At 60.6% G+C, this 27,174-nt stretch overlaps 1 protein-coding gene across 4 annotated transcripts; it reads left to right on the top strand.

Moving 5' to 3' along the window:
* HIP1R (huntingtin interacting protein 1 related) lies at positions 1-27,043 on the top strand. Of its 4 annotated transcripts, XM_060027954.1 has the most exons (33): positions 147-219; positions 14,552-14,615; positions 15,047-15,189; positions 15,439-15,495; positions 15,716-15,788; positions 16,574-16,654; positions 17,015-17,091; positions 17,377-17,438; positions 19,269-19,409; positions 20,112-20,169; positions 20,269-20,344; positions 20,528-20,668; positions 20,768-20,829; positions 21,071-21,143; positions 21,223-21,406; positions 21,490-21,578; positions 21,670-21,786; positions 21,877-21,978; positions 22,216-22,410; positions 22,627-22,774; positions 22,906-22,992; positions 23,335-23,442; positions 23,586-23,722; positions 23,992-24,102; positions 24,351-24,409; positions 24,646-24,676; positions 24,757-24,819; positions 25,186-25,286; positions 25,409-25,514; positions 25,628-25,751; positions 25,830-25,891; positions 26,046-26,252; positions 26,544-27,043. In XM_060027954.1, exons 2-33 carry the CDS (start codon positions 14,607-14,609, stop codon positions 26,589-26,591), a joined length of 3,132 nt encoding a protein of 1,043 aa, XP_059883937.1. In that variant the 5' UTR covers positions 147-219; positions 14,552-14,606; the 3' UTR covers positions 26,592-27,043. The 4 variants fall into 4 exon arrangements, with proteins under 4 accessions (XP_059883936.1, XP_059883939.1, XP_059883938.1 ...); XM_060027953.1 differs by lacking the exon at positions 15,716-15,788 and having other exon boundaries at positions 1-219; XM_060027956.1 differs by lacking the exon at positions 15,716-15,788 and having other exon boundaries at positions 1-219; positions 24,606-24,676; positions 25,186-25,300.
* The last annotated feature ends 131 nt before the right edge of the window (positions 27,044-27,174 follow it).

The raw sequence follows: 27,174 nt of genomic DNA, 5'->3' as shown, positions 1-27,174 counted from the left end.
GCGGCTCCTCCCCCGGCGGGTGGGCGGCGCCTTACGGCGGGCGGCCTCGCGGTGCCTAGGCGCGGGCGGCTGGCCTGGATCGCTCAGTCGCGCGGAGCCGGGCCCAGGAACGCAGGCGGCGGCAGGATGAACAGCATCAAGAACGTGCCGGCGCGGGTGCTGAGCCGAAGGCCTGGCCACAGCCTGGAGGCCGAGCGCGAGCAGTTCGACAAGACCCAGGCGAGCGGCGGGGCGGCGGGCGGGCGGCGCTGTCCCCCCTTCCCCTCACACGCGTCCCTCGGGGCCCGGCCTGCGCCCGCCTCCAGAGCGCCGGGAGCTCGGGCCGCTCCCCGGACCCCTTGCTCCCCGGCCATCTGGGGGCCCCCGGCCGCATCTCGGCCGCGGCCACACAGCTCCCCGGCCTTCGCCGCCCGAGCCGACCCGCGCGCAGGTGAACCGGAAGCGCGAGCCGGCGCCCGGGCCCGAGGTGGCGGGGGACCGGGGTGGCAGGGGACTGGGATGCAGCCGGGGACTGAGATGCGACCGGGGGACCAGGTGGCCAGGCTACCGAGGTGTCCAGGGACTGAGAGGCGGCCGGGGACCGAGGTGGCTAGGAGCCGAGGGGCGGGAGGGGCCAGGTGGAGGGAGCCGAGACGCGGCTGGGGGCCAGGTGGGGTCAAGGTGCGTCCCGGGCCTGGGTGCGCCCGGCCTGGGCGGCCCGACTGGATTTCTCCGCCCTGGCCGCGCCGCCTCTCCCGGGCTCCGTCTACTTTTCCCGCGGCTTAAAAGAATGCCCCCTCCTCGGAGAAGCAATGCATTTCCTTAAAGGAAACTCCCTGCTTCCTTTTCTCCTGAGCTGTTTTTCAGGGCCGCACAATATCTTATTATCTGCTGGGCGAAAAGTTTCACGTCTGTAGCCAGACTTGTTTGCCCGAGCGCTGGCCCACGTATAAACAGGTTCACACCCCCTTATTAAATGACGGCGCCTGACAGACAGAAACTTCCTAGGGCTCCCTTCCTGCACTTCCCACGCGCCCGCATCTCTTCCAGAGGGTGGCCTATCCTGGGAGGGTTATTTTAAAAATGAAACAATGACGGGGGTGTGTATTTGTCCATGTGTTCCTGCTGAGACCACACTGATGAGGGCGTTGCTGTTTCTGGTTTTCTGTTCCTTTTTATTTGACAAACACTGAGGTATTCTTATGCCTGGGGGAGGGGGGAGCATACGGGGTTTTTTGCCAAAGTAAGTCAACCAGGACTGAAACAGCAGAAAATTTTTACTTTAGAAATAAACCATGGACTTCCCTAGCGGTCCAGTGGTTAAGACCCCACGCCCCCAGTGCAGGGGGCACGGGTTCAATCCCTGGTCCGGGAACTAAGATCCCACACGACGCGGCCAAAAAAACCCCAGAAAACAAAAACCAAAAGCCAGAAGGAACCCACTCACTCCTGTCTAAAGTAGGATGATGACATTTGTGTCTGCCGTTAGCAAGGTCCTTCCCACCTCTCCCTGCCAGGAGCAGTGACTTGTGCGGTGTCTTTCAATTCAAGTTAGCACATGCAGCCTACAATAACTTTTGTTTTGAAGTAAGAAAAAATGCAGGGGAAACATCTAACCTTTGTGCTTGAGATTAACAAGGAAAATGATAAAACCTTGGCTCTATAAAAGACTAGTGCTGAACCAGCCGAGCCGCAAATTATTAATTTAGCCTTTGTAGTCATCATCATCATCTGGCCCCTGGTGTATTTTCAGCCCGGATAGCCCGTCATAAAAACACATGTGGCATTTAATTTAAAATCATTAATACATAATTAATTGTGCCAGGAACTTGCGGAAGGAAGGGGAGAAAATTTTAATTGGCAGAGAGAATCTGGATGTTGTCAGAAGATTTATTCATTCACTGATTTTTTTGTTTTTTCTGTGGTTTTGAAGAGCTATAAAGAGGTCAGATTGCTACATAGAGGAGATGGAATTTAAAGGGCCAAGTTCATTGATCTTACTCTTAAATTGTTTTAAATCAAGGGCAAGCTTTCTGAATGTCAAAGAGAAAGCATCTCTGATACAGGACAACTTATTCTGGTGGTTGGTTTGGTAAACAAGAGGGTGTTTTGTTTTTGCTGGTTGTGTTTTTCTCATGAATAATTCTTTCTAATAGGTGAATCTCATAGGATTTACCCATTCCAGGGCTATTTTCTGGAAACATGGAATTCAGGTTCAGTGTCTAGATTTGATTATCTTCAGAGTGACTTATTGAGGGATGTAGGAATCAGGTTTTGTGCATGGTTAATATTTAATTAGATCGCTCCCGGAAATATCTAGTGAGCTGCCAGCCAGACCTCATTGGTGGAAAGGACGAAGAGAGCTGAGGTTGCTGCTTACACGTCTCCTTCTGGACAGAAAATAGTATATCCGACCCACCGACACACCTTCCCTTTGATCTGCACTGCCTGTGGCTTCACGTTGACCACAGCGTCCTGTGTAGCAGAGGGGCACTTTGGTTTCCTTAGAACTTAAGTCCCCTACCATCCCGCCAGCCTCGCTTTTCCTCCTGGGTTTCTGGGTCAAGAGGAGGAAAAATGCTTCCATATTTGCTTTCTTGACTGGCCACACCCTGTTTTGCAAAAAGGTTCCTTCCCCGCCCCAGTTGGGAGTGTGAAGGAAGGGGGCAGTCATGCATCCTTCGTGTGGCAGGTACTTGTGTTTGCTGTATGATGTGGGTATGCGAGTGCGTGTGTGTAATCCCAGGGGCACTGTCCAGAAAGCTGGTCTATTCTTCCCCAAGACTTTAGTCCCTTTGGTGATAAAACCCCTTTTCAAAATGGAAGTGACAAAATTGTATTGGCTTTTTGTTGTTGTAGTATTCTGAATGCAGAATAGTGTGGCATACGGTATACCTGTATGTTCTGAACCTGAAAATTGATTGTCTCGTTAAAAAGATGGTGTGGTACCATGGAAAGCGGTAACTAACACCCGAGTGCTAGCCTGTGTTCCTGGTGCTTAACTCCTGTTTCCTGGTCTATAAAAATAGAGATGATTCCATCTACTTCCTAGGGCTGTTTTAAGGGATAGAAATGGTGGGGTGGGCTAAAGAGGGACCCCTCAAAGATGTCCACGTCCTAATTCCTGGAACCTGTAAATATGTTACAGCCCTGGGTAAGAAAATGCTAATCAGCTGACCTTAAAAATAGGGGGCGTAGCCTGGGTTATCCAGGTGGGCCCAGTGTAATCACGGGGCATTTAAATGTGGAAGAGGGAGGCCAGGGAGGAGGTCAGGGTGGTGTGAGGTGAGGACAACGCCACCAGACATCGCTGGCTTTGAAGCTGGAGGAGGCAAAGCAGTGGACTCTTCCACGGAGCCTCTAGGAAGAAACGCAGCCCTGCTGGCACCTTGATTTTAGCCCTGGAAGACCCGTTTTGGACTTCTGACCTCCAGAACTGTAAGATGATAAATTTGTGTCGTTTTAAACCACTGAGCCAATAGTGGCCATTTGTTGTAGCAGCAGTAGGCCACGAATACCTACGGGATGCAAAACACGTAGTACAGTGCTCTGCAAATGGTCAGCTAGCCATCTTTCTCCCTTCCCCACCCCCAAAAAGCTTTATTTGAGAACTGTTTCATACCTTCCATGAGGGAGGAGATCCGTCTTTGAGGTATAGCATGGGTGAGGACTCAGCAGATTGGAGTCCTGGAAATGCTAAACTCCAACCTTGCTTCTTCCTTGTCTAAGTGCGCCTTTGCCATCTGGGCCTCGGTTTCCCCTGCAGGAAATGGAGACAGAGCCCAAAAGCTTCCTGTAAGGTTAGGATGAGAGCGGGGCCACGCGGCTTAGTACGCCAGGCCCGGCGGGGAAGAAGGGCATTAGATACAGGCATTCGGGGTAGAGCTCCGCAGGTGTTAGGGGTTTTCTGGTAGGGTGGGGGCTGTGGAGGGGGGAGCAGCAGGTGGAAAACTGTTCGTAGGTCCAGTTTTCCAGGTCAGTGACGTGTCCCTTCTGCAGCCTCTGTGGAACTGCAATCTTGTAAAAATTAACATTTATTGACACTCAGGGCTTCTCAGGCCAGCTCACGTTAGAAAAACGCTGTCCAGTAGAAACAGAATAGGAGCCACGTGTATCGTTTTTAGATTACTTAACCACACTAAGACGCAAACAGAAACAGGTGAAATTCACTTTAATCATATATTTTATTTAGCCCAGTGTATCCAAAATGTAGCCGCTCCAACACGTAATCACTACAAAAATTATGAATTATACATTCTTTTCCTCCTACCACGTCTTCAAACTCCGTTTTGTGTTTGTTATAGCACATCTCAATTTGGGCTCACATGTCAGGCCTTCATTAGCCACACGTGGCCAGCAGCTACTGGATTGGACGTCAGGGTGTTAGAATCACCTGGGGTGCTTTTAAACTCTTCTGTGTCTAAATGCTGGAGATTTGGAGTGATTTGGCTTGGATTGGAGTCCTGGGCGCATAGGTCTATTTTCTTTTTCTTTTTTTTTTTTTTTTTGCGGTACGTGGGCCTCTCACAGTTGTGGCCTCTCCCGTTGTGGAGCACAGGCTCCAGATGCGCAGGCTCAGCGGCCATGGCTCACGGGCCCAGCCGCTCCACGGCATGTAGGGATCTTCCCGGACTGGGGCACGAACCCGTGTCCCCTGCATCGGCAGGCGGACTCTCAACCACTGCGCCGCCAGGGAAGCCCGGTCTGTTTTCTTAAAGTTCCCTAACCAGGAATTCTTTAGAATCTCATTACTGAAGGCAAGCCACAGGACACAGACAGGTGTTTGGGAACTTGAGTTTCTGGTTCGAAGGCTGTTCCCAAATTGGCAATAGTCTTTTGGACTCCCATCCTTTGCAAAATGTTTCCTCTGCTCTGACTTCCCTTCCCACATATGCCAACACCCCCTCTGCCAGGCAGGCAGACTTATGCACACTCCCTTTTTTAAACAAAATTTTATTGAAGTATATTTGATTTACAATGTTGTGTTTAATTTCTGTCGTACAGCACAGTGACTCCGTTATACGTATATATTCTTTTCTATTGTGGTTCATCACAGGATATTGACTATAGTTCCCCGTGCTCTACAGTAGGACCTTGTTGTTTATCCATCCCATATGTAATGGTTTACATCTGCTGACCCCAAACTCCGTCCTTCCCTCCCCCACCCCCTCCCCCTTGGCAACCACAAGTCTGTTCTCTAGTCTGTAAGTCTGCTTTTGTTTTGTATTTGGGTTCATTTGTGTCGTATTTTAGATTCCACATGTAAGTGATATCATACGGTATTTATCTTTCTCTTTCTGACTCACTTCACTTAGTATGATAATCTCTAGGTTCATCCATTTTGCTACAAATGGCATTATTTCATGCTTTTTAATGGCTTTATAATATTCCATTGTGTGTGTGTATATATATATGTATATATATACATACCACATTTTTATCCATCTATCTCGGTGGACATTTAGGCTGTTTCCGTGTCTTGGCTATTGTGAATAGTTACACTCGCTCCCTTTCTGTCTTCGTGTGGCATTACCACACTGTTAGCTACCAACGCCTTTCTGGGCCTCATTTAAATGTTTATTTTAAAAAAGTTCCCCCACCCCCAAGCTTGGGAGGAAATCTAAACCACATGGTGAAAGCCAGAACCCCCCCCAGCTCCACCCACGTCGGTCAGCTCCCTGAGGGCAGGGGCAAGGGGCCTGGCACCCACTGCAGGCTGGCCGAATGGCCAAAGAACAGAGGTGAGCGAGGCTTTCTGAAAAGGAAGAGAGAAAGAACCAGGCTCACGACCCCCAGGATGCTGCCTGCAGAGCCTTGAGTGAGCTGCCCCAGCGGCACTTGCCTTCCTCCCCGGCCCCCGGAGGTGGGCCAGCTGTGGCGGGCAGCGAGCCGTGCCCTTCCTTCCAGCTGCGCTGCTGTCGCGCGCCCCTCGGACACCCTCCACCTGCTTCTGCCACATCAGCCAGCTTGGTGATGCTCAGGGCAGCTGCTGACTTCCTGGTTCCTGGGGTTTCCTGCCGCAGGCCCCCTGGGCTCCCCGGGTATCCGGTGACCTGTTGGTTCAGGCTGGGGTGGGGTTGTGGCTGCTCGTCCTTCCCCTCCCCCTCCCCATCTTTGTACGTTTGTCCCACGACACGTTCATGAGGGGCCACTTACTGTGTACGTGTGGGCTTGCTTCTGGTGCTCTGGGATGTGCTACGGGAAGATGAAGATCATTCTCATCCCCTCCAAGGGTTTTCGTCTTGACGAAGGAGGTGGGAGATGAACAGGTGTGCTGTGGCAGAGCTGTTAAGAGGGAGACTCTGTGCCTCAGTCTCCTCGTCTGCAATATGGATATAATCATAGTGCCCGAGTCACGGAGGATTTGCAGGATGACACAGCTCCTGGGGCGGAGTGAATGCTGCACTGAACGGCTGTTGGCTGTTACGTTGTGTATGGGAAGGTGGGCTGGACTGAAGAAATGGAAATGATGCCCCCTTGGTTCCGTCCCTGAGCTTCTAGTTGAGCGTCTGTGAATGGGGAGCTGGGGCTGTTGGGGAGGGCAGTAGATCCGCCACGGGGGTTGGGCGGACTTGGGAAGGTGGGGAGCAGCCCGTTCCTGGAAGAGCGATCCTGCGGTGCCCCGTGCTCCAGGACGGCAGGGCCTGCTCCAGGTGACACCATCCTCTGGAAGATACTCTGGTGGGGAGCCCCAGGGAGGAGCCCCGGGGAGGTGCCCCAGGGAGGAGCCCCAGGGAGGTCGGGGGAAGCCGGCCCTCCTGACCTTGCCCCCAGGCCAGCGTCCCATTTGTGAATAAAACCTGCCTGGGCACTGAGTCCAACAGTGCGAAGTGGAAACTCTGGAGTCGAGTCTAGGCCTGCTTGGCGGGGGGACAGGGAAACGCAGCCGGCTAACCTGAGCTGGGGCCTGAAGAGCCTTTGCCAGCCGGCCGCGCTGTCAGCGATACCCTTCCCCCCAGCCCGCTCCCCCCAGCTCCACCTGACTCCAGGGTGGACTCAAATATCACCTTGTTTGCGAAGCCGTCAACCGCTTTCCTCCTGCCCGAGCCTTACTAGGCTGCCCTAGTTCTCATGATATTATTCCCACTATTCCTGTCTCCCCAAACCCTGCAGCTGAACCGGCAGGAGTGGACGGCCGTGAGGTCGGGCGTGTGTTTAGATCCAGGGTCACGGAGAAGGGATTGCATTGCCTCCCCTCCGAGCCCCTAAGCACTACCCTCTGAGCCCCAAGATCCTCAAGCACGGACAGTGTTGGCTTCTGTGTGCTAGCACCCAGGACTGCCCGGCTCGGGGGACCCGCTCAGCGTGCGTGCGCTGAATAATGGTGCCACGGCGGCCCGTGGGTCTCCCTTTTTTGATGCTGCCACTCAGTGAGGCCTAAAAAGCCATGGCTCCCACTGCAGGGAAAGACTGAGTTCTTGGAGAAAAGTTTAGTAGAGGTGGAGTTGTTTCTCCTCTTGCTGAAATAAACACAACCTTCAAATGCATTAGGTTCTCCCGCCAGGGAGTGGCTCAGCCCCCTGGCTTGTGGGACAGACAGGTCTATGGAGTGGTGTCACCAGGGTCCAGGCAAGGAGCTGCCCAGGCTGGCTCCCTGTCCATCCTGGAGGCGGGACTCGGGCCACGTCCTCCTCTCCTATCTCTTCCTCCTCATGTGTCACCTGCAGAGCCCGGGGGAGAGGTGGCAGTGTCCCCCAGTGAGCCCCATGCTGGTGGATGGCAGGATCCTGCCGGGGGCTCCTGCAGAGGAGCAGCGGCCGCAGCACGGGCCTCCCTGCAGTTTCATAAATGGTCGAATGATTGAGAGGCCCGGACAGAGCAGGCACGGGGGGGCGTGAATAAAGGGAAGAGACGGTTGAATCGCAGGATGGTGTTGCTGCACTGACTTCCCTCTGCTGAAATGACTGAGCTGCAGACCTCTGGCCCAGAGCTCCCCACCGCTTTGCCTGCGACCGCATTCAGCCGCCTCCTCGGCTACAGAAATCCTGTGTTTGGTTTCATCAATGGCCTTTGAGGTGGCAAAGCATTTGAATGAGATCTTTCTGTCCTTCAAACAACTCTTTGGAAACACTAAAGCAGGATAACCCACCTCTCTGCCAGTCCCTGTGACCCGGCTCTTTGAAGGATGTTTTTTTGTCCCTGCCAAGTGCCACCGTGAAGCGCGTCATGATAACAGTACAAGGAGGATTGAGTCTGATTCATTTCAGGGTTGATTTTAAAAATAGAAAATGTTTTATAGTTGCCTTTACTATATAACTCTAGTGGATAAATTATTAGCTAGAGAAAGAGACACACACACTGCCTTGAATTTAACCAGTACTTATATTTGAAAGAGCTTTCGTTCATTCAAGTATTCACTCTTTCATTCATCCAGTAAAGATTTATTGACCTCCAGGCACGGGTTTCGGGACTGGAGGTACAGCAGGTAGCAAGACCAACAGGATTTGTTGTACCAAGTACGTCTGTTCAGGGGTCAGAGGTAGAAACAGAATACATGGTAAACAAGATAGTTTCAGGGGGGCTTCCCTGGTGGTGCAGTGGTTGAGAGTCCGCCTGCCGATGCGGGGGACACGGGTTCGTGCCCCGGTCCGGGAAGATCCCACATGCCGCGGAGAGGCTGGGCCCGTGAGCCATGGCCGCTGAGCCTGCGCGTCTGGAGCCTGTGCTCCGCAACGGGAGAGGCCACAACAGTGAGAGGCCAGCGTACCGCAAAAAAAAAAAAAAAAAGATAGTTTCAGGGAATAAATGTCCTGGGTGAAAGTAACCAGGAGGAAGCTATCTGTGTGGAGGGAGGGCTGCTTTAGCTAGGATGGCTGGGGGAGACCCCCCCCAGGAGGGGCGTTTTAACTCAGAGCAGGGTGACCCCAGAAGCACAGCCGGGCTTGGGGGTGGGACCAGGCTTGTCCTGTTTGAGGAACAGAAGGAAGACGGTGTGGCTAGAACAAAGCTAGATGTTCCAGACACACTTTGTGTGTGTTTGCATTCTCAAAGAGTTCAAGGTTTTTTTGCTCCTGCTTCCCAGACGGGAAAGGGGAAGCTTCTAAAGTGAAGGCGCCCCTGTGGGTCAGAGTGGATGGGACCGGGGTCTGTGCGCTGGGGTGCCATGGCTGGCAATGGTGGAACTGGGTGAGCAGACCTGTATTTGGCCCCATTCACGTGGGCTCCTGGGGAAGGGGTCTCCCCGAGTCCACGTTCCTCTGCTGTGCAGAGCTCCCACGGCCTGGAGGACGTCGGATCTCGCAGAGAACGTCCAGGGCTGCAGCCTCTGCGGTCACTTGGTTCTGACCCCCTGCAGGGGCTGTGGGTTTCTAGAATGGTAGAATGGTGTGGCCAGTGTTGGTGCGCACCGGACTGTGGCCTCATGCGCCGCTCTCCTGCTCTATCCTCAGTGACCGTCCTCTCCCCGTGGCTCTTCCTGGGGCCCCTTTGTCTGGCATGCAGCCCCACAGGCGACGGGGCAGGGAAGGGCTTGCTGTGTGCAGTTGCTGACCAGAGCGTCCCAGCTTGGTTGCCCGGCTTCGCTGACGGCGTCCACACCCCAAGGCTTCTGTCTCGAGTCCACAGCAGGGGCCGAGGCTCTTGGGAATGTCACCTGCTGGGGCTCCTGCCCCGGCCCCGCTGCCTCAGCCGGGTCGCCTCTCTCCTGAACCAGCAGCTAGATGCTTTCTCGTGTGTCCCTGGGAGTCACCTGTCCAGGGACAAGTGCCACTGGTGGCTCTGTCTGGCCTGGTCTGGGGATTGCCTCCTCAGGCTTGACTCCCAGGGCCTCTGCTGGCACCAGATGGGGCTTTTATGTGACAAACAAGAACGAGATTGTTCCTGGAAGCAGGGGCAGGTGTGTCCTGAGGCTCTGGCTCCCATGGACCCAGTGGGGCCCTTGTAAGAGGCCTTCCCAGACGTCCCCACCCTGGCTGCAGGACACAAGCCGCCCCGGGAGGGAGCCGAGCTGAAGGCCCAGAGGGGGCCCCAGGGTCCGAAGGCCTCGCCTGCGGGAATGGGGGAGCCGTGGGGGAGCCCCCTGAGCTGCTCGGTGCCACACGGTTGCTGTTCTTACCTGCGGTTTGAACGAATCCTGGATCCAGAACCTGTGTTTTGACTTGGAGTTGGGCCAGGTCCTCCCTGAGTGACACCAGGCCCTCGGGAGCTGGGTCCCTGCAGGGGGACAAAGGGGGACCAGAGGACGCGCGCGCTGGCGCACGGCTCCCTTAGCCCGGCCCCTCCCCCAGTGAGAGAGGCTGAGGGGACAGTCTACAGAGCCAGCAGCCTGCTCGACCCGGCTTAACGGGGGAGGGTTGTCTATGTGGGGACAGTGCCTAGAATAGTGCCTGTGTTCGTCATTGTGACCTTGAGCTTTGATTTCCTCATCCACATGCTTCAAGGGTTACTTAGGAGATCAAACGAGACGATAATGGTGAGGTGCTCGGCACGGTGCCTGGCACATGGCTGAACTCGATAAAAATCATTTTATTATTCATTTACTGAGGCCAGTTTGCTGGCCTCTGGCGTGAGATATGCCTCCTGCCAGCTTCCTGGTGCCGGCAATTCTGGCTGTGTCTCCAGAGCCTGCTAGAGCCTTTCCACCCCTCGGCCTTGTCCCCCGCCGCCCTCCGGAGGGTCAGGCCCCTCGCTGGGAGGTGGCTCCCTGGGCCTGGGCTCGGGATTTTTCCAGCACAGAAGGAGCAGTGGTGGTCTGAATGGCCGTGACACTGTTTAGTCACCCACCCTCAGGGCTCTGAGAAGCGCGCCTCTGCCCGCCCTCCAGCTCCCTCCCCCAGAGCCCCCCTGGGCATATCTGGGGGTGTCAGAGACCCACCGTTACCGCTCTTGTCCTGCTTGGCTGCTCCCTGCCCCCCATCCATGGCCACTCAGAGGTCGAGTGGGAAGTCAGATAAACAGATCCCCAAGACGGTCGCCACCTGCCCCCCCCCGCCGCCCCCAGGACCCTCTCTCTCCGGCTCTGGCTCGTCCATCTCGGCACCCAGGCCCCTAATCAATCCATTCCGCTCGAAGTTTCTGTCTCCCAGAAGGCTCTCTCCATGGCAATTGATCCCGCCTGTCGTGAGGGATTATACTTGCTGTTGTCAGAACTGCCCCTGTACCAGGGCGGAAGGAAGCCTTCTGCAGGCTGGCAAGCTAGAGAGAGCCCACACGATGGTCCCCAGTGCCGCTCTGACCGCCCCTCCTCCTTCAGGCTTCCTACAGTCGCTCGTTGGGCTGGTGTGAGGATGCCATGCTTGTGTAGATGGAACCAGATGTTGCAGTCAGAGCTGCACCTGGACTGTAAACCCAGGAGCTAAGCCACGTCAGAGTCGCCCAGCACAGATTCCAGGGCTGAGGAGAGGAGCCCCAGTGCTCTCCCTGCCTCTGCGGCCTGCTCAGGACGGGCAGGGGAGGGACGGGCATCCCGGGGGCCTGCCGCCCCCTCCTGGGACGGGGCTTGGCTGCCGCGCCTGGCGGAAAAGCAGGCTTGTGCAGTGTCCACAGACCCGCCTCTGTGTGAGCACTGTGCCTCCTTGTGAGGCCTCCCGGTCCACACATCTGCCGCCTGCACACAGCAGGGCCGTGTTCCCGCCGGGAGGGACCCTGTTTCTACAGCCGGCGCGGGGAGCGGGCGGCACCGCTTGGGCGGAGGGGGCCAGACAGACTCCCGGGTGCCTGAGTCACCACTTCTCTATGGGGCCCGGGAGCCTCCCTCACTGCCTCTGAAGACCTTCCATGTGCCAGGCACCGTTTAGGGGCTGGGGCCACAGCAGCCCCAGAGAGGCGGAACCACTACCCCCCCCCCCCCCCGTGGCGTAGACGTGGGCTGGGAGTGGGGGGAGGACAAGAGACAAATAAGGAAGACACTGTTGGGTGCGGACCACACGGAGAAGCATAAATCGGCAGATTTAAGTAGAGTGGCGGCAGGGAGGGGACAGGCGAGCAGATTCCCCAGAGGGGAGGGGCAGGCACTCTTTCCGGGGGTCCGGGGCCCAGCCATGAGGGCACTCCGTATACATTTGGACCGACGGTGAAGTAAAAGCCTGTGCCCAGCGGCCTCTGGGGAAGGCTGCGCGGTGGGAATGCTTACCCTGGGCCGCCGGCCCCACCAGCCCATCCCTTCAGGGCGTCTCTGCTTCTCCTCTCCAGCTGCAGGCCCTGGGGGGGGAGGGGGGTCAGCACGCCCCTCGTGGGCATCTGCGGAGGACAGAGCACTTGCTGGGACTGCAGGTGGCATCTTTGCATCCCCGGCCTCCTGGGTAGCTTGCTCTGCCTGTGTGACTTTGGCTCTGCTCTGTTCTTGCCTGGGATCTTCTGAACAGGTGGCAGTCATCAGAGCCAGCTCAAGTGTCAGGGCAGCTGGGGGATGGGGTTACACACCCTCCCGAGACAGGCACTCCCGGCTTATGGGCTGGTGTCTCTTCCCAGCTCTGTACCTGTACTGGAGGGAGGTACCTGGGAGCTGGATAGCAGAATCGTTCAGGACACAGCCAGACCTGCCTTTGCCCTTATTAGCTGTACGGACGAGATACCCCAACTCCCTGAGCCTCAGTTTCCTCATCAGGAAAGTGGGGCCACGCCCACTTGCTAGGGTTGCTGCTGGGAGCGTGTTGCCTGTGCCTGGCACAGGGGCGCAAGTGCCCGGGAATTGCTGGTTGTTGATTGTTGTCCTCATCGCTGCTGCTGTGGGCAGAGTTCTGCCTGGCGGGGCGTGATGTTCACGGGGCCGGGAATGGTACACTCGGGGTCCGGCCTCTCTCACGGTGATGCCTGTGGAGGGAAGGCAGGCGCTGGGGCCTCGGGGAGGCCGAGTTGGCAGAGGATTGGCAAACACAGAACAGATGGTGAGGGAGCCCTTGTGTCTGGCTCGCTGAGGCTTGGAGTGTAAGAGGTGCCAGAGCCTGTCTGCGTTCCTCTCAGGACCCCGGTACTGCGAGGCCAGAGCCACTCCCCCAGCCCAGCGTTGATGCTGGGAGAGTCGTCCGTGTCCCAGGGGCCTGGTGTGCTGCGTGCTGCAGACCCGCTCTCCCCGAGCCCCGGGGAATGGCCACAATGGGCGCTGTGTGTGAAAGGAGGTCAGCCAGCCTTGCTGGGGTGGGTGCGAGGGGCTAGCCCAGCCCCCAGCAGCTCCTAGGTCCGTGAGTCTGAGCAGAAAGCGCGGCCATGGCTCTCAGGGGGTTGCTTTTCTTACAGAGGAAATCTCACTGCTTTGCAAAGCAGGACCACAGTAGGGTCACAGCAGACTGTAGATGAGAGAAGTCGCCTCCTTGCCCAGCAGGGGCAGTTAATATTGTGCCCAGGCCAGAGGTGGAGAGCACAGTGGCCTCTGGTTTAAAAAGAAAGAAAGCTCTTCTGCCCCTTGGGGCTCCCTCTCCGTCCTGTCCCGCTCCCGCCACTGCTGGGCCTGCTGTGGACAAGTCCACGCAGGGCCGGGCTGCAGGGTGAGCGCACAGCTTGCCCTGCTCAGCGAGCCCCCTGGACGGCCTGGGGCAGTGTGGGCCCTGGTGGAGGACCTGTGGGAGACGTGGGAGAATCGGCTGACCTGGAGAGGAGTCTGCACTGGTCAGGGACCTCATCCTGTCCCTCCCACCAATGGCACCGGCAGCTCTTCTCATTCGGTCCACAGCACAGATGCCCCCAGCTCGGGGCTGGGTGGGTGGACAGAGGCTTACAAGACCTGCCGCCAGGTACAGAATTAAAACATATTCATAAGTAAACCCAGGGCCGGCGGTGGTTCCTGGGTGAGTGGGATGGGGGTGACAGTAAGTGCCCTGAGCCTGTGTGAGGGAGCAGTCACATCCAGGAAGACTTCTCGGAAGAGGTGGTGTTGAACTAAGGGGGACGAGACAAGACTCCAGCAGCTGGAGGTGGGAGGGGACGTGCATCGAGGATGAGTTTGCCGCTTGCTCAGGGCCTGAGTGGTAGCAGCATGTGTGCTAAGCGGGTCCCCCTTCCTGCCACCCCTGGTGGGGCTGCGGTCGCTGTTTGTGTCGGTGGGGGTGGGAGCTGAGTCAGGATTCGTCCAGGATGCATGTGGACAGGCGATGGGACCTGGTTTATCCTGGTTTTCCACAAAGTGGCTGTGAGGCCTCATGTCTCCAGGCCGTGCCCCGTGGTAAAGTAGGGGTGACGTGCATGTTTTGGTGGAGTGCAAGAGGGCTCAGGCCACAGCAGCCTCTCCCAGAGGAGAGACCTGATGGAGGATGTCCTGCGGGGACTGGCGGCTCCCCTGGGGCCCAGGGGCTACGCCTTCTGGGGAAAAGGAATCACATGCAGCTTTCAGATCAGAGTTGCTCTCCTGCAGCACAAGCCGGCTTTCGTCCTTACCTCCCAGGCCTCTGGAAGCTCTGTGTGCTTGTGGCATCGGGTCTTAGCTGTAGTTTGAGCTGCACATGTCACGTGAAGAAGGGCCTTGAGTGGTCTGGTTTGCTTAGGATAGAGAATTTCTATTTTTCCCTTATCTCTACTCTCGCCTTTAACCGGCTGGAAGGATCGGTCCTGTCTGTGTGTCGCCCCTTCCCCCTTTGGGTGGTCTCTCCCAGGAAGCCTGCCGGGTGGGTTTCTGACCCCTGCCTCCTCTGTTCCCTCCCAGGCCATCAGCATCAGCAAAGCCATCAACACCCAGGAGGCCCCTGTGAAGGAGAAGCATGCCCGGCGTATCCTCCCTGCTGCCAGCGGCCTCCGTCCCTCTGGGCCCCAGGGGAGGCGGGGAGGGTGAAGAGGACGTGGGGGAAGTGAATTAGGGGAGCAGTGGGCGCGCCAGATGGCCTGATGAGGGGCGTCCCCTGTGGCCTTGGGCCAGCCTCGCTCAGCTCCTTCAAGACTCTGAGTCCCATCTCAGGAAGGCCCCTATTGTCTTAGGCCCTGGGCCCAGCTGAATCCGTGGGGCGTGACCTCGCCCTTTCTCTTGCTTGGCTGAGAGCCGTAGCTCTTGGTGAGCTGTGGCCAACGGGGAGGGAGGGGTGTGGGGAGGGGGAGGGCGGCCTTCCACCCGCCTCTCTGCGCTCAGTTCAGCTGCACCTGCTGAGCACCCGACCTCCCCCACGCTTGAGTCCCTGCTGCCTGCACTTGGCCTTGACCCTGGTAGGCATCATCCTGGGCACTCACCACGAGAAGGGGGCCTTCACCTTCTGGTCCTATGCCATCGGGCTGCCGCTTCCTAGCAGCTCCATCCTCAGCTGGAAGTTCTGCCACGTCCTCCACAAGGTCCTTCGAGATGGGCACCCCAACGTGAGTAGCCACTGTTCCGGGGGCCTGGGCCCTCCGTCTGCCGCCTCTTGAACACCCCAGGGAGGCCCAGAGCCGCATCCTTTGAAATGAGGGCTGTCCCGGCGTCTGTGTCCCTCAGCTCCGGGTTGGCCCACCCTGCCTGCTGCCTGCACCCCGTGCATGGGAGCAAGTGTCGGGACCGCCCCCCCCGCCCCGCCGACGAAGGCTCTGGCTCCTTCATCCTCCCTCCTCGTCTCCCCCTCTGGGCAGGTGCTGCACGACTGCCAGCGGTACCGGAGCAACATCCGGGAGATCGGAGACTTGTGGGTAGGTGCAGGGAGCGGGCATGGCGGCCTTGGTGCCTCGCCAGCAACACCACCCGGAAGGTCCACTGCCACCCTGCTTGGCACACAGGCCCGAGGGGGGAACAGAGCACCTGCAGTGGTGCCCCCCGCCTCCTCCTCCCAGCACAGTTAGAGCCGTGTTCAGTGGGGCCATGGCGGCGGGCGATGAGCATCAGTAAATGAAATTGAGCCTTGCTTTTAAGGCCTGGCGCAGAAGTCCCAAACACATCCCTAACGGGCCCTCCGGCTCCAGAAATCAGCAGCCCTTCAGTCCCTGTGAGTTCACTACCCCACCCTGAGTCTGGGTAAGTGGTGCAGACTCTGAGCCCCCAAGACCGGCAGCTTCTGAATCTTGGAAGTCTGCATTTTCAGCAGGCTCTCCAGAAGTGTCTCATCCACAGTGAAGTCTCAGAGCCCCAGGAGCTTGTATTCTAGATCCACTCCACGACCCTCAGGAATTAGGGGCATCCCCTGGGTGGAGAGAGGGCTTCTGGCCTTATCTGCCCTCTGGGAGCACTGCTGGGGCCCCAGCAGCCAGGGCGGGGGCCAGGTGGCCTCTGGGAACTGACCGGCTTGCAGAGGGGATGCCCCTTGAAGTAAGGAAGGTGGCGTCCCTGGTGCCATCTGCAGATGTGGGCCCAGCAGGCGTGGCCGCAGGGGACGTGGTGTCTGGAGGCGGCTGCGAGGAGGATGTGTTCACGCGCCCGTCGGAACGTACCTCCCCAGCCCCCACCAGCATTTCAATAGAGTGTCCCACCTCAGAATTGGCCTCTTGCCCTGGACGAGGAGCTCTCTTGTCCCGAGAGTCTCTCTGGCAAGAGTGAGAAGAAGAGAGCGATAGGCAGAGAGGGGGCTGGCAGAGGCCCTTGGGAAAGGAGGTTGGCCACCTCTGGTGGGTTGAGCAATGGTGGTTGAATGAATAAGTGACAGCATGGGAGGCTGAAGGATTGACACCCTGCTCATCATCTTGCATCTTCCGGCCTCGCCTTCCTTGTTTGCCATGCGGGGTTCCTGGGCAAGCTCATGGGCGTGTGTCCTTACCCAGGGCCCTTTCTCTACAGGGCCATTTGCATGACCGATATGGGCAGCTGGTGAATATTTACACCAAACTCTTGCTGACCAAGATCTCCTTCCACCTCAAGGTAGTTTCCTCGGGGGAATCGTGGGGCTGGTGGGACCCTGGGCTCTTCCCTCCAAGATGTCTCAGAGGGTGGGATCTGTCCTGTCCCCACCTGGCCCAAGGGGGAGCTTGGGACAGATGGCAGGGAAGTCAGAAGGCCCGGAGGCGTTTCCCGGCGCGGGAGGTGGTCTTAGCCCCGCCCTCAGCTCCAGGTGGACGTCCCATCCTCTGTGTCTTGGTCTCTGGAGTCACTGCCCGGGGCAGATGGTGGCTTCACAGGCTAGGGGGCTTTTCCAGTCCCTTTCCCTCCCTCAAAAGCTAGAAGCGGTGCTGGGCCAGAGCTGAGAGGGGCTGCGGTTGAGTGGGGGTGTCCTCTCCGCAGCACCCCGAGTTCCCTGCGGGCCTGGAGGTGACAGACGAGGTGTTGGAGAAGGCCGCTGGGACCGACGTCAACAACGTGTGAGTCCCCCGGTTTCCCGTCTGTTCCTGCGGCGTTCCTCACCCAGGTTCCCACTGGGGGCCGTGCTCTGTCTGGGGCTGGAGGTCGTCATGTGCCCAGGAGCTGTGGCTAAAGCTAAAGGGATGGGGCTTACTTGGAGCTGGGCATTTTGGCTGAAGGACTGCCGTCTGTGCATCCGTGCAAGGGCGTGTGCGTGGACTGTGCTCCCCCTCCCGCCTGGTGGTTCTCGCAGGGCCATGCCCCGCACCCCTCCCGCTCATCTCTCCCTCCTCCTTCCCCCGTAGCTTCCAGCTCACCGTGGAGATGTTCGATTACATGGACTGTGCGCTGAAGCTCTCTGAATCAGGTGAGCCAGCCGAGGGGCTGACCCGGGGCCTGCTGCCTCTGGGGGCCAGCCATTCTTGAACACACCGGCCCCCTGGGACCACACTCCCACCAGGAGCAGGTCACGGGGCCTCCAGGTGCCCCCAGAGCATGGGAGGGAGAGGCCTTTACCGCCCCTGCAGGACGCCAGGCAGGTGGTACGTCCAGGGAACAGTCCCGGCCGAAGGAAACCCACTCTGGCACCAAGGCGCGGGGTGGGGGGTTGCCGGGGGTGCCAGGAGCCACCTCTTCGGGTTCCCGATCCACCTCCCAGCTGAGCCTGCCCCGAGGCAGTTGGTTTCGACCTTCTTGCCCGTTCTCTGCTGTCAAAGGCCTCTGAGTCAGGTCAGAGTTCCCAGCCCAGGAGCGCGGTAGCTGTTGAACAGGAAATCTCAGGGGGTCACCCTCTTGGGGTTGCGGGGGTGAGTGTTTTCAGTGGCAGCTTCGGAACAACTTGTGGGTGACTCAATGCTCTCCACGGGAGAGTGAGAGGCAAAGGCCTTTTTAATGGAAAACCAGGAATGAGGAAGAGGTGCCTGGGCATCCTCCTGGCGCCGGGGGCTGGACCCTGAGGCTGGGTGAGTCTGGGGGCAGCTGTGCTGCAGAGATGGGCCTCTCCCCAGTCGCCACGATGGGAGGCGGAGAAAGCCCACAGCCAGTGCCCACACCTCTGGTGCCAGCGTCTCCCTGAGAGTGTGAGGGGAGTGGGCGTTCCCGCCCCAGGTTTGTAACAGCTGCAAATGGGAAATGTCCTGAATGCCCTTCAGCTGAGAAATGGCTGCATTGTGTTTTCAAATGCAAAATAGTATTCTGCGTGTATTTTAATTGTTTACAAGGAAAATGTACTTGACGTGACATGTAATTAAGTTTTAAGCGGGTGAGGGACAGCACTTGGGGCCTTCCTCCTCGTCCCTTCCCTCCCAGGCGTCCTTGTGTCACTGTGGAGGTTTGCAGATCGCCCCACCCCAGGCAAGGTGAGAGTAGGCCCGGGTTGGGGGCCACCCATCTGGAACCGTGTCCCACGTGGGCCGCCCTGGGTGTCACGTGCTCATTTCTCTCCTTGCCCCAGAGAGCAAGCCCGTTGGGGGTGGCAGTATGTCTGTCTCTTTCCCTCCTACTTGGTCCGTCGGATGAAAGGCTGATTCTCAAGGTCAGGGGAGATTGACCCCGAATGCAAGTGAGGTTTTGGGGTCCCTTGGGGTTTGCAGAACCGCGTCCTGAGCCCGCTGCTGTGAGACTGACCAAGCCCGGGCCTGTGTCCACATCTGCAGAACGAGGCCTTGGGGCTGCACAGCCTTAGGCCTCCGTCCTTCCCTAGGATTCAGAGTGAGCTGGAAGCCCATGGGTACAGGGCTGTTGAAGTCACCCTGTCTCTCCAGCTCTGCGTCCTGGGCCCACTGCCTGGAAGCTGTCCAGAGACGCTGGCCGAGCTGAGCTGCATTTCCTTTGCCCCCCTCCTTGCTGTCACCCCAGTTTGTGGGAGCGCTGGGCCTTGGTCCTCGGCGGCTTCAGTGCACAGGGTCCTTCCTCGCCTCGAGGAGCATGTTGGTGTCCGAGGGCCTGGGGTAGGGTCCCACCGCCTGGCTGGGACTGGTAAAGCCAGTTACCCAGGCCATTGCCCCGTCTTCAAACCCAGCTGTCTAGGTTGCTGTGACAGTGCCGTGAGATGACGGTCAGGGCCAGCGCTCAGCCGCTGTCCTCACTGTGGTCGTCACTATGCCTGTAAGCAGAGTGGGGTCTGCGCCTGCGTTTCCCGGCTCCGCGTGCTCAGGCTCCTCCCGCCCCCCCCTTTTTTATTTTTATTTTTTTACAGTTTTCCGGCAGCTCAACACGGCCATTGCCGTGTCCCAGATGTCCTCAGGCCAGTGCCGCCTGGCCCCCCTCATCCAGGTCATCCAGGACTGCAGCCCCCTCTACCACTACACGGTCAAGCTCATGTTCAAGCTGCACTCCTGTGAGTCCCGCTGCCCCCAGCCCTGCCGGCCTCGGCCCCGAGGGTCAGCTGAAGCCCCAGAGGGCTGTGCTGATAGACTGTATCAGGGATGGGAGTCAAGCAGTCTTTAAGATATTTATTAATTAAACATAACAGGAATAAACTCATTACCCACTAACATAAATAACATACTTGTTATAAAAAAAATCACTATTTTCCAAAACAAAGATTTAGTGGGAAGAGCCACGTAGTTTTACGTGTTTGCAGTTCTCTTAACCGCCTGGCCTCGGAGGCGGCAGCGGGGTGTGCACTGGGCTGGCGGGGAGGACTGGGGGAGGCACGTGGTGGCTCCTTAGTGCTCAGAAAGGGTCTGGGCTGCTGGCTGGGGTCTGTGAGCTGCTCCAGTGTCAACCTTGGGCAAACTCGAGGGAGGGCGACCTGACGGACCAGCAGAGCCCACGTGCGGTGCGCTGTGGTCAGGGTTCTGCCCGTCCCACTCACCGGTTCCTTCCCTCACTCAGTCGAGAGCTGAACTCCTCATAGGGGGTTCTTTGGGCCCTCCTGATGGTGGGTGGGACGCAGCCAGGTGGCAGGTAATCTGTCTAATCTGTGATGGTTTCTAGAACGTGGAGGAGCAGGGAGGGGGAAGGGAGGGAGCAGATCTGAAGTCTCGGGCACAGCAGTGAGCGAGGAGGGAGTCCCCTTACACCTCTCTGCCCCCAGGCCTCCCGGCAGACACCCTGCAAGGCCACCGGGACCGGTTCCATGAGCAGTTTCACAGGTACCAGCCTGGGCCGGGTGGAGGGTGGCGGCGTGTGCTGGGGCTACCGGGCTGGGGCCTGGCTCCTCTGACCTCCCGCCTCCGTCCCCGTCCCCGCAGCCTCAGAAACTTCTTCCGCAGAGCCTCTGACATGCTCTACTTCAAGCGGCTCATCCAGATCCCCCGGCTGCCCGAGGTACCTGCGCCCTCCAGAGGCCGCCGCCAGCCTGCAGCCCTGTTCTGCCCTGGGCTCTGGGCTTGAGGACCGTGGCCGCCTGGCTGGGCGCCATGTGGGGCCCCGTGTGGGCTGTGGGAGCGGCAGAGGGAGGGCCTTCTGCTGGGGGGAGCGCTGGGTCGCTTTCACCCGCTGCCCCCTCAGGGACCCCCCAACTTCCTGCGGGCCTCGGCGCTGGCCGAGCACATCAAGCCGGTGGTGGTGATTCCCGAGGAGGCCCCCGAGGACGAGGAGCCCGAGAACCTCATCGAGATCGGCTCGGGGCCCCCGGCCGCGGAACCAGCGGTGAGCCGCCCCCTCCTCGCTGGGGGCACTGGGGGTGGCTGGGACTCCCTCCTGGCCTGGGGGAGTAGGGGCGGGGGTCACCGTGCTTTGCCGTGGCAGGTGGTGGCTGACCTCTTTGAGCAGACATTTGGACCCCCGAATGGCTCCATGAAGGACGACAGGTGAGGGCCGGGGGAGCCCACCATCGTGGGAAACAGCCTTCCGGGAACTGTGATCCCGAAAGATCTTGTCTGGGGACACAGACCTGAGATGCTCAAACCCCGAGGGGGTGCTGATGAGAGGACCAGTGGCCGTGCCCGGGTCCCCTGATCGTCCCGGTTGAGTGAACTGGAACGCCGGGACCACGCGGGCTGGGGAAGACCACGCGGGCTGGGGAAGACCCCGCCTGACCTCTGTCCCCAGGGACCTCCAGATAGAGACCTTGAAGAGGGAGGTGGAGACGCTCCGCACGGAGCTGGACAAGATCCAGCTGGAGGTGAGGGGCACGGGCGGCGGCGCAGGGGCGGGCGGCTGCCCCGCGCGGGGGACCTACACCCCACCCTCCCGCCGCCCAGGCGCAGCGGTACATGGCGCAGCTGAAGGGCCAGGTGAACGCGCTGGAGGCCGAGCTGGAGGAGCAGCGCAAGCAGAAGCAGAAGGCCCTGGTGGACAACGAGCAGCTGCGCCACGAGGTGGCCCGGCTGCGCGCCGCCCAGCTGGAGGGCGAGCGCCACCAGGGGCTGCGAGAGGAGGCGGAGAGTGCGTGGGCGGGGCGGCAGGGTGGGGCGGGGGGTACGCCGCCGGGCTGGGGGTCACGGCCGTAGCCTCCGCCTCCTCCGCAGAGAAGGCCAGCGCCACCGAGGCGCGCTACAACAAGCTGAAGGAAAAGCACAGCGAGCTCATCACCACGCACGCCGAGCTGCTCCGGAAGGTAGGCCCGGGGGGCGCGGACGGGGGCCGGTGGGAGGAGGGGACCCCGAGCGCAGCCCAGCCGAGCCTGTCCCTGGTCCCCGCCGGTGCAGAACGCAGACACGGCCAAGCAGCTGACGGTGACACAGCAGAGCCAGGAGGAGGTGGCGCGGGTGAAGGAGCAGCTGGCCTTCCAGGTGGAGCAGGTGAAACGGGAGTCAGAGATGAAGGTGCGTCCCGTGATCACAGGCCCTGCCCCGTAGACCCCCGTGACCCCCAGCTCCATTGCCCCCGTGACGTCCTGTCCCCTCCCGTCGTAGCTGGAGGAGCAGAGTGACCAGCTGGAGAAGCTCAAGAGGGAGCTGGAGGCCAAGGCGGGAGAGCTGGTGCGGGCGCAGGCGGCCCTGAGCCACGCGGAGCAGGTGTGGGCCCTCCCAGGCCGGGCTGCCACGGAGCGGGGCGTGGTTTAGAGCGGCTTGCCCTGGTCTTGGGGTGTGGCTCTGACCCAGCCCCAGGAAGTATACAGGGCACAGGACCCGCTCCTGGGCCCTCAGCCAGCCTTCAGTCTCCTGTGGCCCTAGGGAGGGTCTGTAGATTTGGGTGGGGATGGGGGCGGGCGGGGCCTCTGGAAGCCCTGCTCACCGGCCAGGTGTACACAGAGCGGGTTGGAGCTGAGCTCGAGGCTGGATACGCTGAGTGCGGAGAAGGACACACTGAGCAGCGAAGTGCGGCAGCGGCAGGCTGAGCTGGTGGCAGCCCAGAGCCTGGTGCGGGAGAAGGAGGCGGCGCTGGACCAGGAGCAGCAGCGCAGCTCCAGGGAGAGGGGCGAGCTGCAGGGGCGGCTGGCAGACAAGGTGCGGGCCCGCCCCGCCACCCTGCTGCGCACTCTCACCCTGCGTAACAGCTGAATTGGGGCAGAATTCCCTTTTACCATGAGCTGCGCGCCCCGCTCCTGAGGGAGCAGCCCAGGCACAGGGGGTGCAGCAGGGCCTCTCGCTAAAGCCCCCTCCCCAGCGAGGGTCTCCGCTGGGGCCTGGCTGGCTCACCGCCGCCTCACCTTCTCCCACCAGGAGTCTCAGGAGCAGGGGCTGCAGCGCAGGCTGCTGGAGGAGCAGTTTGCCATGCTGCGGGGCACCGCTGCCGAGGCCGAGCGCATCCTGCAGGACGCCGTGGGCAAGCTAGACGACCCCCTGCACCTGCGCTGCACCAGCTCTCCGGGTAGGGCCGCGGCGGCAGCGCTCGGGCGTTGCTCTTCCCTCCTCACCCACCCACCCTGAGGGAGGCGGGCAGGAGGGTGCCGGGGCCTCAGGCCAGGCTCTGCCCCTCACCGGTTCTCCCTGTGCTGGCAGACTACCTGGTGAGCAGGGCCCAGGCTGCCCTGGATGCCGTGAGCACCCTGGAGAAGGGCCACGCCCAATACCTGATCTCCAGGGCAGGTGAGTGCAGCTGGGGCCGGCCTGGGCAGGGCAGAGGCCGCCAGCGGTGGTGACCCGGGCCCACGGGCCATTGCCGCCTCCTGCTTTCGGGGCGGTTTCCCACCACAGGCGCCTCTCCAGTAAGCCCCAGCCCGGTTCCAGAGATCAGCCCTTCGGGCCAGGGGTCACAGAGACCCGGGGGTGGTTCCTGCGATGCTGCTTTCCAGCTGCGTGACCTCGGCCCGGCCCCCTCCCACCGAGAGCTGGGGTACTGGAGCCTGTGTGGGCTTGCCAGGCAGGAGAGGCACCACCGGGGCCTGTTCCAGAGCAGCAGCATTGAGGGTGGTTGTTCTTCCCGCGTAGACGCCTCTGCCCTTGTGGCAGCCCTGACCCGGTTCTCCCACCTGGCCGCGGACACCATCGTCCACGGCAGTGCCACCTCCCACCTGGCCCCCACTGACCCTGCTGACCGTAAGTGCGCCCTGGGCTTGTCACACGAGCTCCTCCCCGTGGACCTGGGAAAGGGGGGCGGCTGCTGATAGGTCCTGGCGTCAGACCCAGCTAGGGTCTCCCCGGGTTCTCGGCACCGGCTCCCCTCAGCCCTCTCCACCCAGGCCTGATCGACACCTGCAGGGAGTGTGGAGTGCGGGCGCTGGAGCTCGTGAGGCAGCTGCAGGATCAGCAGGCTCTGCTGCAGGCCCAGCCCAGCCTGGTGCAGACCCCCCTGCAGGGCATCCTTCAGCTGGGCCAGGTGAGGTGTGCAGCCGGGATGGCGAGTGTGGGTCAGGGTCTGCAGGGGGGTGGTGGTGCTGGGCTGGGGGCCCTAGCTTCTCTGCACCTCCTTCCAGTTTGGGCTGAATAGGTGCTCACGTGTAGAACCTGTAGCTGTGGGACACGGGGTGGGTGGGTACAGAGCACTACTCTCTAGGGCCCGGCAGCCCCAGTCTCGCTCCGAGGCTCTGTGGGGTGGCGGGAGGTGGAATCCACCTCCTCTGACTCCTGGATTCCCTCATCCCCCAGGAGCTGAAGCCCAAGATCCTGGACGTGCGTCAGGAGGAACTCGGGGCTGTGGTGGACAAGGAGATGGCGGCCACGTCTGCGGCCATCGAAGATGCGGTGCGGAGAATCGAGGTGAGGACCAGGGTGCAGGAGCCCCGGGGGCGCTGGGCTGAGTGCGGGCTGCACCCCGCTCCGCACTCAGCCTCTGTGCGACGGCCAGACGGCCTCTGCAGGTCAGAGGTGGGAGGGTGGGTGGGGGCCCTGGTGTTCGGGCCCTGGGCCTCACCTCCCTGGCTCCGGGGCTGGTCCAGTGCGGGTGTCCCCTTTCCTCGCACGCTGCCCTCCTCCCCACCCACTCAAAGCTCTGCCATCGGGTGTAGGACGTGATGAACCAGGCCCGCCATGCCAGCTCTGGGGTGAAGCTGGAGGTGAATGAGAGGTGAGACCTACTTCTGCCCGCCAGTCGCCCCAGGGCGGGTTCCCCAGTTTTTCCAGATGGGGGGGGAGGGGCTTCTGCTCTCCTGACTGCTTAGCTCTCCAGAAAGAAGGCCTGGGAACCGCAGAGCACGCCCGACCCTGTGGGCCCACCTGCCGAGCACCCTGACGCCCCCGTGGCTTCTGGGGCTGCACTGCAGCTCCTTTTCTCTCTTTTCCTCACCCTTCTGCTCCTCTCAGGATCCTCAACTCCTGCACAGACCTGATGAAGGTGAGTGGCTGGCTGGGACCCAGGGCGGGCCCCGTGCCTGGCCGGGCCCCCAAGAATGACACACATCTTGGTCTTGGCAGGCCATCCGGCTCCTGGTGACAACATCCACGAGCCTGCAGAAGGAGATCGTGGAGAGCGGCAGGGTGAGCTGGGCCGCTGGTCTCACGGGGCCAGGTGGGACCCCCTCCCTAGCGGGCAGGCTGCACAGCTAGGCCATCGAGGGACAGGTTCCTGAAAGGGGCCTGACTCCAGAGCCCTCTCGGTCGCGGATCACCCGCCCCGTGGCTTAAGCCGACCACGGGACTCTTCTTGGGCATAAGACGCCCGAGTGTGCAGTGCTGACAGGCCCTCCCCGTGCATGCAGCGCACCTGGGAATCCCAGACCAATCCTCCACGGCCCAGGGATGCGCCCTAGTGGCCGGGGTGAGGGGAGGAGGGCCCACCCGCGGGGATCTGTTGCCACCCGGGACGTCCTTGACTGGTCCACCCCGCCCTCCTGTCGCCACTAGGGGGCAGCCACGCAGCAGGAATTTTACGCCAAGAATTCCAGGTGGACGGAAGGCCTCATCTCCGCCTCCAAGGCCGTGGGCTGGGGAGCCACGCAGCTGGTGTATGTTGCCTCAGGTCGGGGGGGCAGCAGGGTGTGTGGTGCTCAGGGTCTGGGGAGGGCTGTTGAGGCGGCCTGCCGTCCAGGGGGTCGGAGACCCAGGCCCTGCCCGGCTCTGCCCCCAGGGAGTCAGCTGACAGGGTGGTGCTTCACACGGGCAAGTACGAGGAGCTCATCGTCTGCTCCCACGAGATCGCGGCCAGCACAGCCCAGCTGGTGGCGGCCTCCAAGGTGAGCCTCCCCTCGGGCTCCTGGGCTCCCGACTGTGGCGGCGGCACCACGTGTGGCGGGGAGACCGTGGGCGTGGGGGTGGTGCAGCCAGCAGGCCGTCCTGCCCCCCCCAGGTGAAGGCCGACAAGCACAGCCCACACCTGAGTCGCCTGCAGGAGTGCTCACGCGCCGTCAATGAGATGGCCGCCAGCGTGGTGGCCTCCACCAGGTCGGGCCAGGAGCAGATTGAGGACAGAGGCGAGTGCTGGGGCCCCGGTGCAGCGGCCGGGCTGGGGGCGGGTGCCCAGATGCTTACCCATTCCCCTCTGGCCGCAGACACCATGGACTTCTCCGGCCTCTCCCTCATCAAGCTGAAGAAGCAGGAGATGGAGACCCAGGTGGGCGCCCTCGGCTGTCCTTCTCCAGTCCCCCCTCCTACCCCCGTCCCTCTCCCGCGGCTGAGCTCCGGGAAGGCGGGAGGGCCCCTGGGGCGAGGCCGTGGGCCTGCTGAGCGGCCGTGGGCCTGCTGAGCGGCTGCGCACTGGGCTGCAGGTGCGGGTCCTGGAGCTGGAGAAGACGCTGGAGGTGGAGCGCGTGCGGCTGGGCGAGCTGCGGAAGCAGCACTACATGCTGGCCGGGGCCGTGGGGACGCCCAGTGCGGATGAGCCCGGCCGGCCCAGCGCTGCCCCCCGCGGTGGGACCTCCAAGAAGCCGCCCCTGGCCCAGAAGCCCAGCGTGGCCCCCAGGCAGGACCAGCAGGTGCGGGGAGTCAGTGCGGGTGGGGGGTGACAGCAGAGGGGCCCCAGGAGTGCTGTCCCGGCCTCTGCTCACTGGCCTGTGGGGCAGCGGGCCTTGGGGACGGTCAGAAGCCACTGACCAGTGGGGGCAGACACGCGGCCCCAGCAACGCAGGGAGCACGGCAGGTGCCAAGGGCTCGTGCCAGGGAAGGGGCAGGGGCCAAGGAGCGGCGGGGTGCCTGGGGCCCGGCGCAAGGCATGTCAGGCACTCCTGGCCGTGGCCACCGAGCCCCCTCACCTTTGACTCCTGCAGCTTGACAAAAAGGATGGCAGCTACGCGGCTCCACTCGTCAACTACTAGCCACTACCACCCCCGCGCCCGAGGGGTCCAGCGGGGAGGCTGACGGCCAGGCCTGGGCCTCGTGGCTGAGGAGCCTCTGAGAAGGCCCAGCCCTCGCTGAGCGCAAGGGCTCAGGGCTGACCGGGGCTGACCGGAGCAGTTCTTCCCGGACGAGAGCCTAGTTACCTGCAACAGGAACTTCTCAGAGCAGCCAGGGCCCAGCAGGCCTGAGCCACAGCTCTTCAGGAAATACACGGAGCATTTCTAATATTCTGAGTTAGATCTTTTGTGAGTTTGTGTGCAACACACCAGAAAGCAGGGCTACGGGAAGGGGTGTTTGTTTGGGCCGGGCCTCCCCTGCCCCTGGGACTCGTGGTCTGAGGTTAGAGGTGACTAGAACACAGTCTGTGCTGGCTGTTGGGGACATGGGGAAGACATCACCTGTTCGTGGCCTTCTTGGGACCTGGTGCGGCCTCAGGCAAAGCAGGATGCTCTTAGGTGGGCTGGGGGTAGCGCCCCTTTCTCCTTGGGCCTCGCTCTAGGGCGTCAGTGACCGTGAGCGCTGAGGACGAGACCCTTGCCTGGGAAGGGGGACAGGCCGGGT

Source organism: Delphinus delphis, chromosome 13 (genome assembly GCF_949987515.2).
Source record: "Delphinus delphis chromosome 13, mDelDel1.2, whole genome shotgun sequence".
NCBI lineage: Eukaryota > Metazoa > Chordata > Mammalia > Artiodactyla > Delphinidae > Delphinus > Delphinus delphis.
The sequence above is the reverse complement of the archived record's forward strand: the minus strand, read 5'-3'. Positions and strand labels throughout refer to the sequence as shown.

Coding starts and splice junctions, on each gene's coding strand:
- HIP1R (XM_060027956.1), top strand. CDS start 127: ATGAACAGCATCAAGAACGTGCCGGCGCGGGTGCTGAGCCGAAGGCCT. Junction 15,190..15,438: donor TTCGAGATGGGCACCCCAAC/GTGAGTAGCCAC, acceptor CCCTCTGGGCAG/GTGCTGCACGACTGCCAGCG. Junction 25,515..25,627: donor AGCTGGTGGCGGCCTCCAAG/GTGAGCCTCCCC, acceptor TGCCCCCCCCAG/GTGAAGGCCGACAAGCACAG.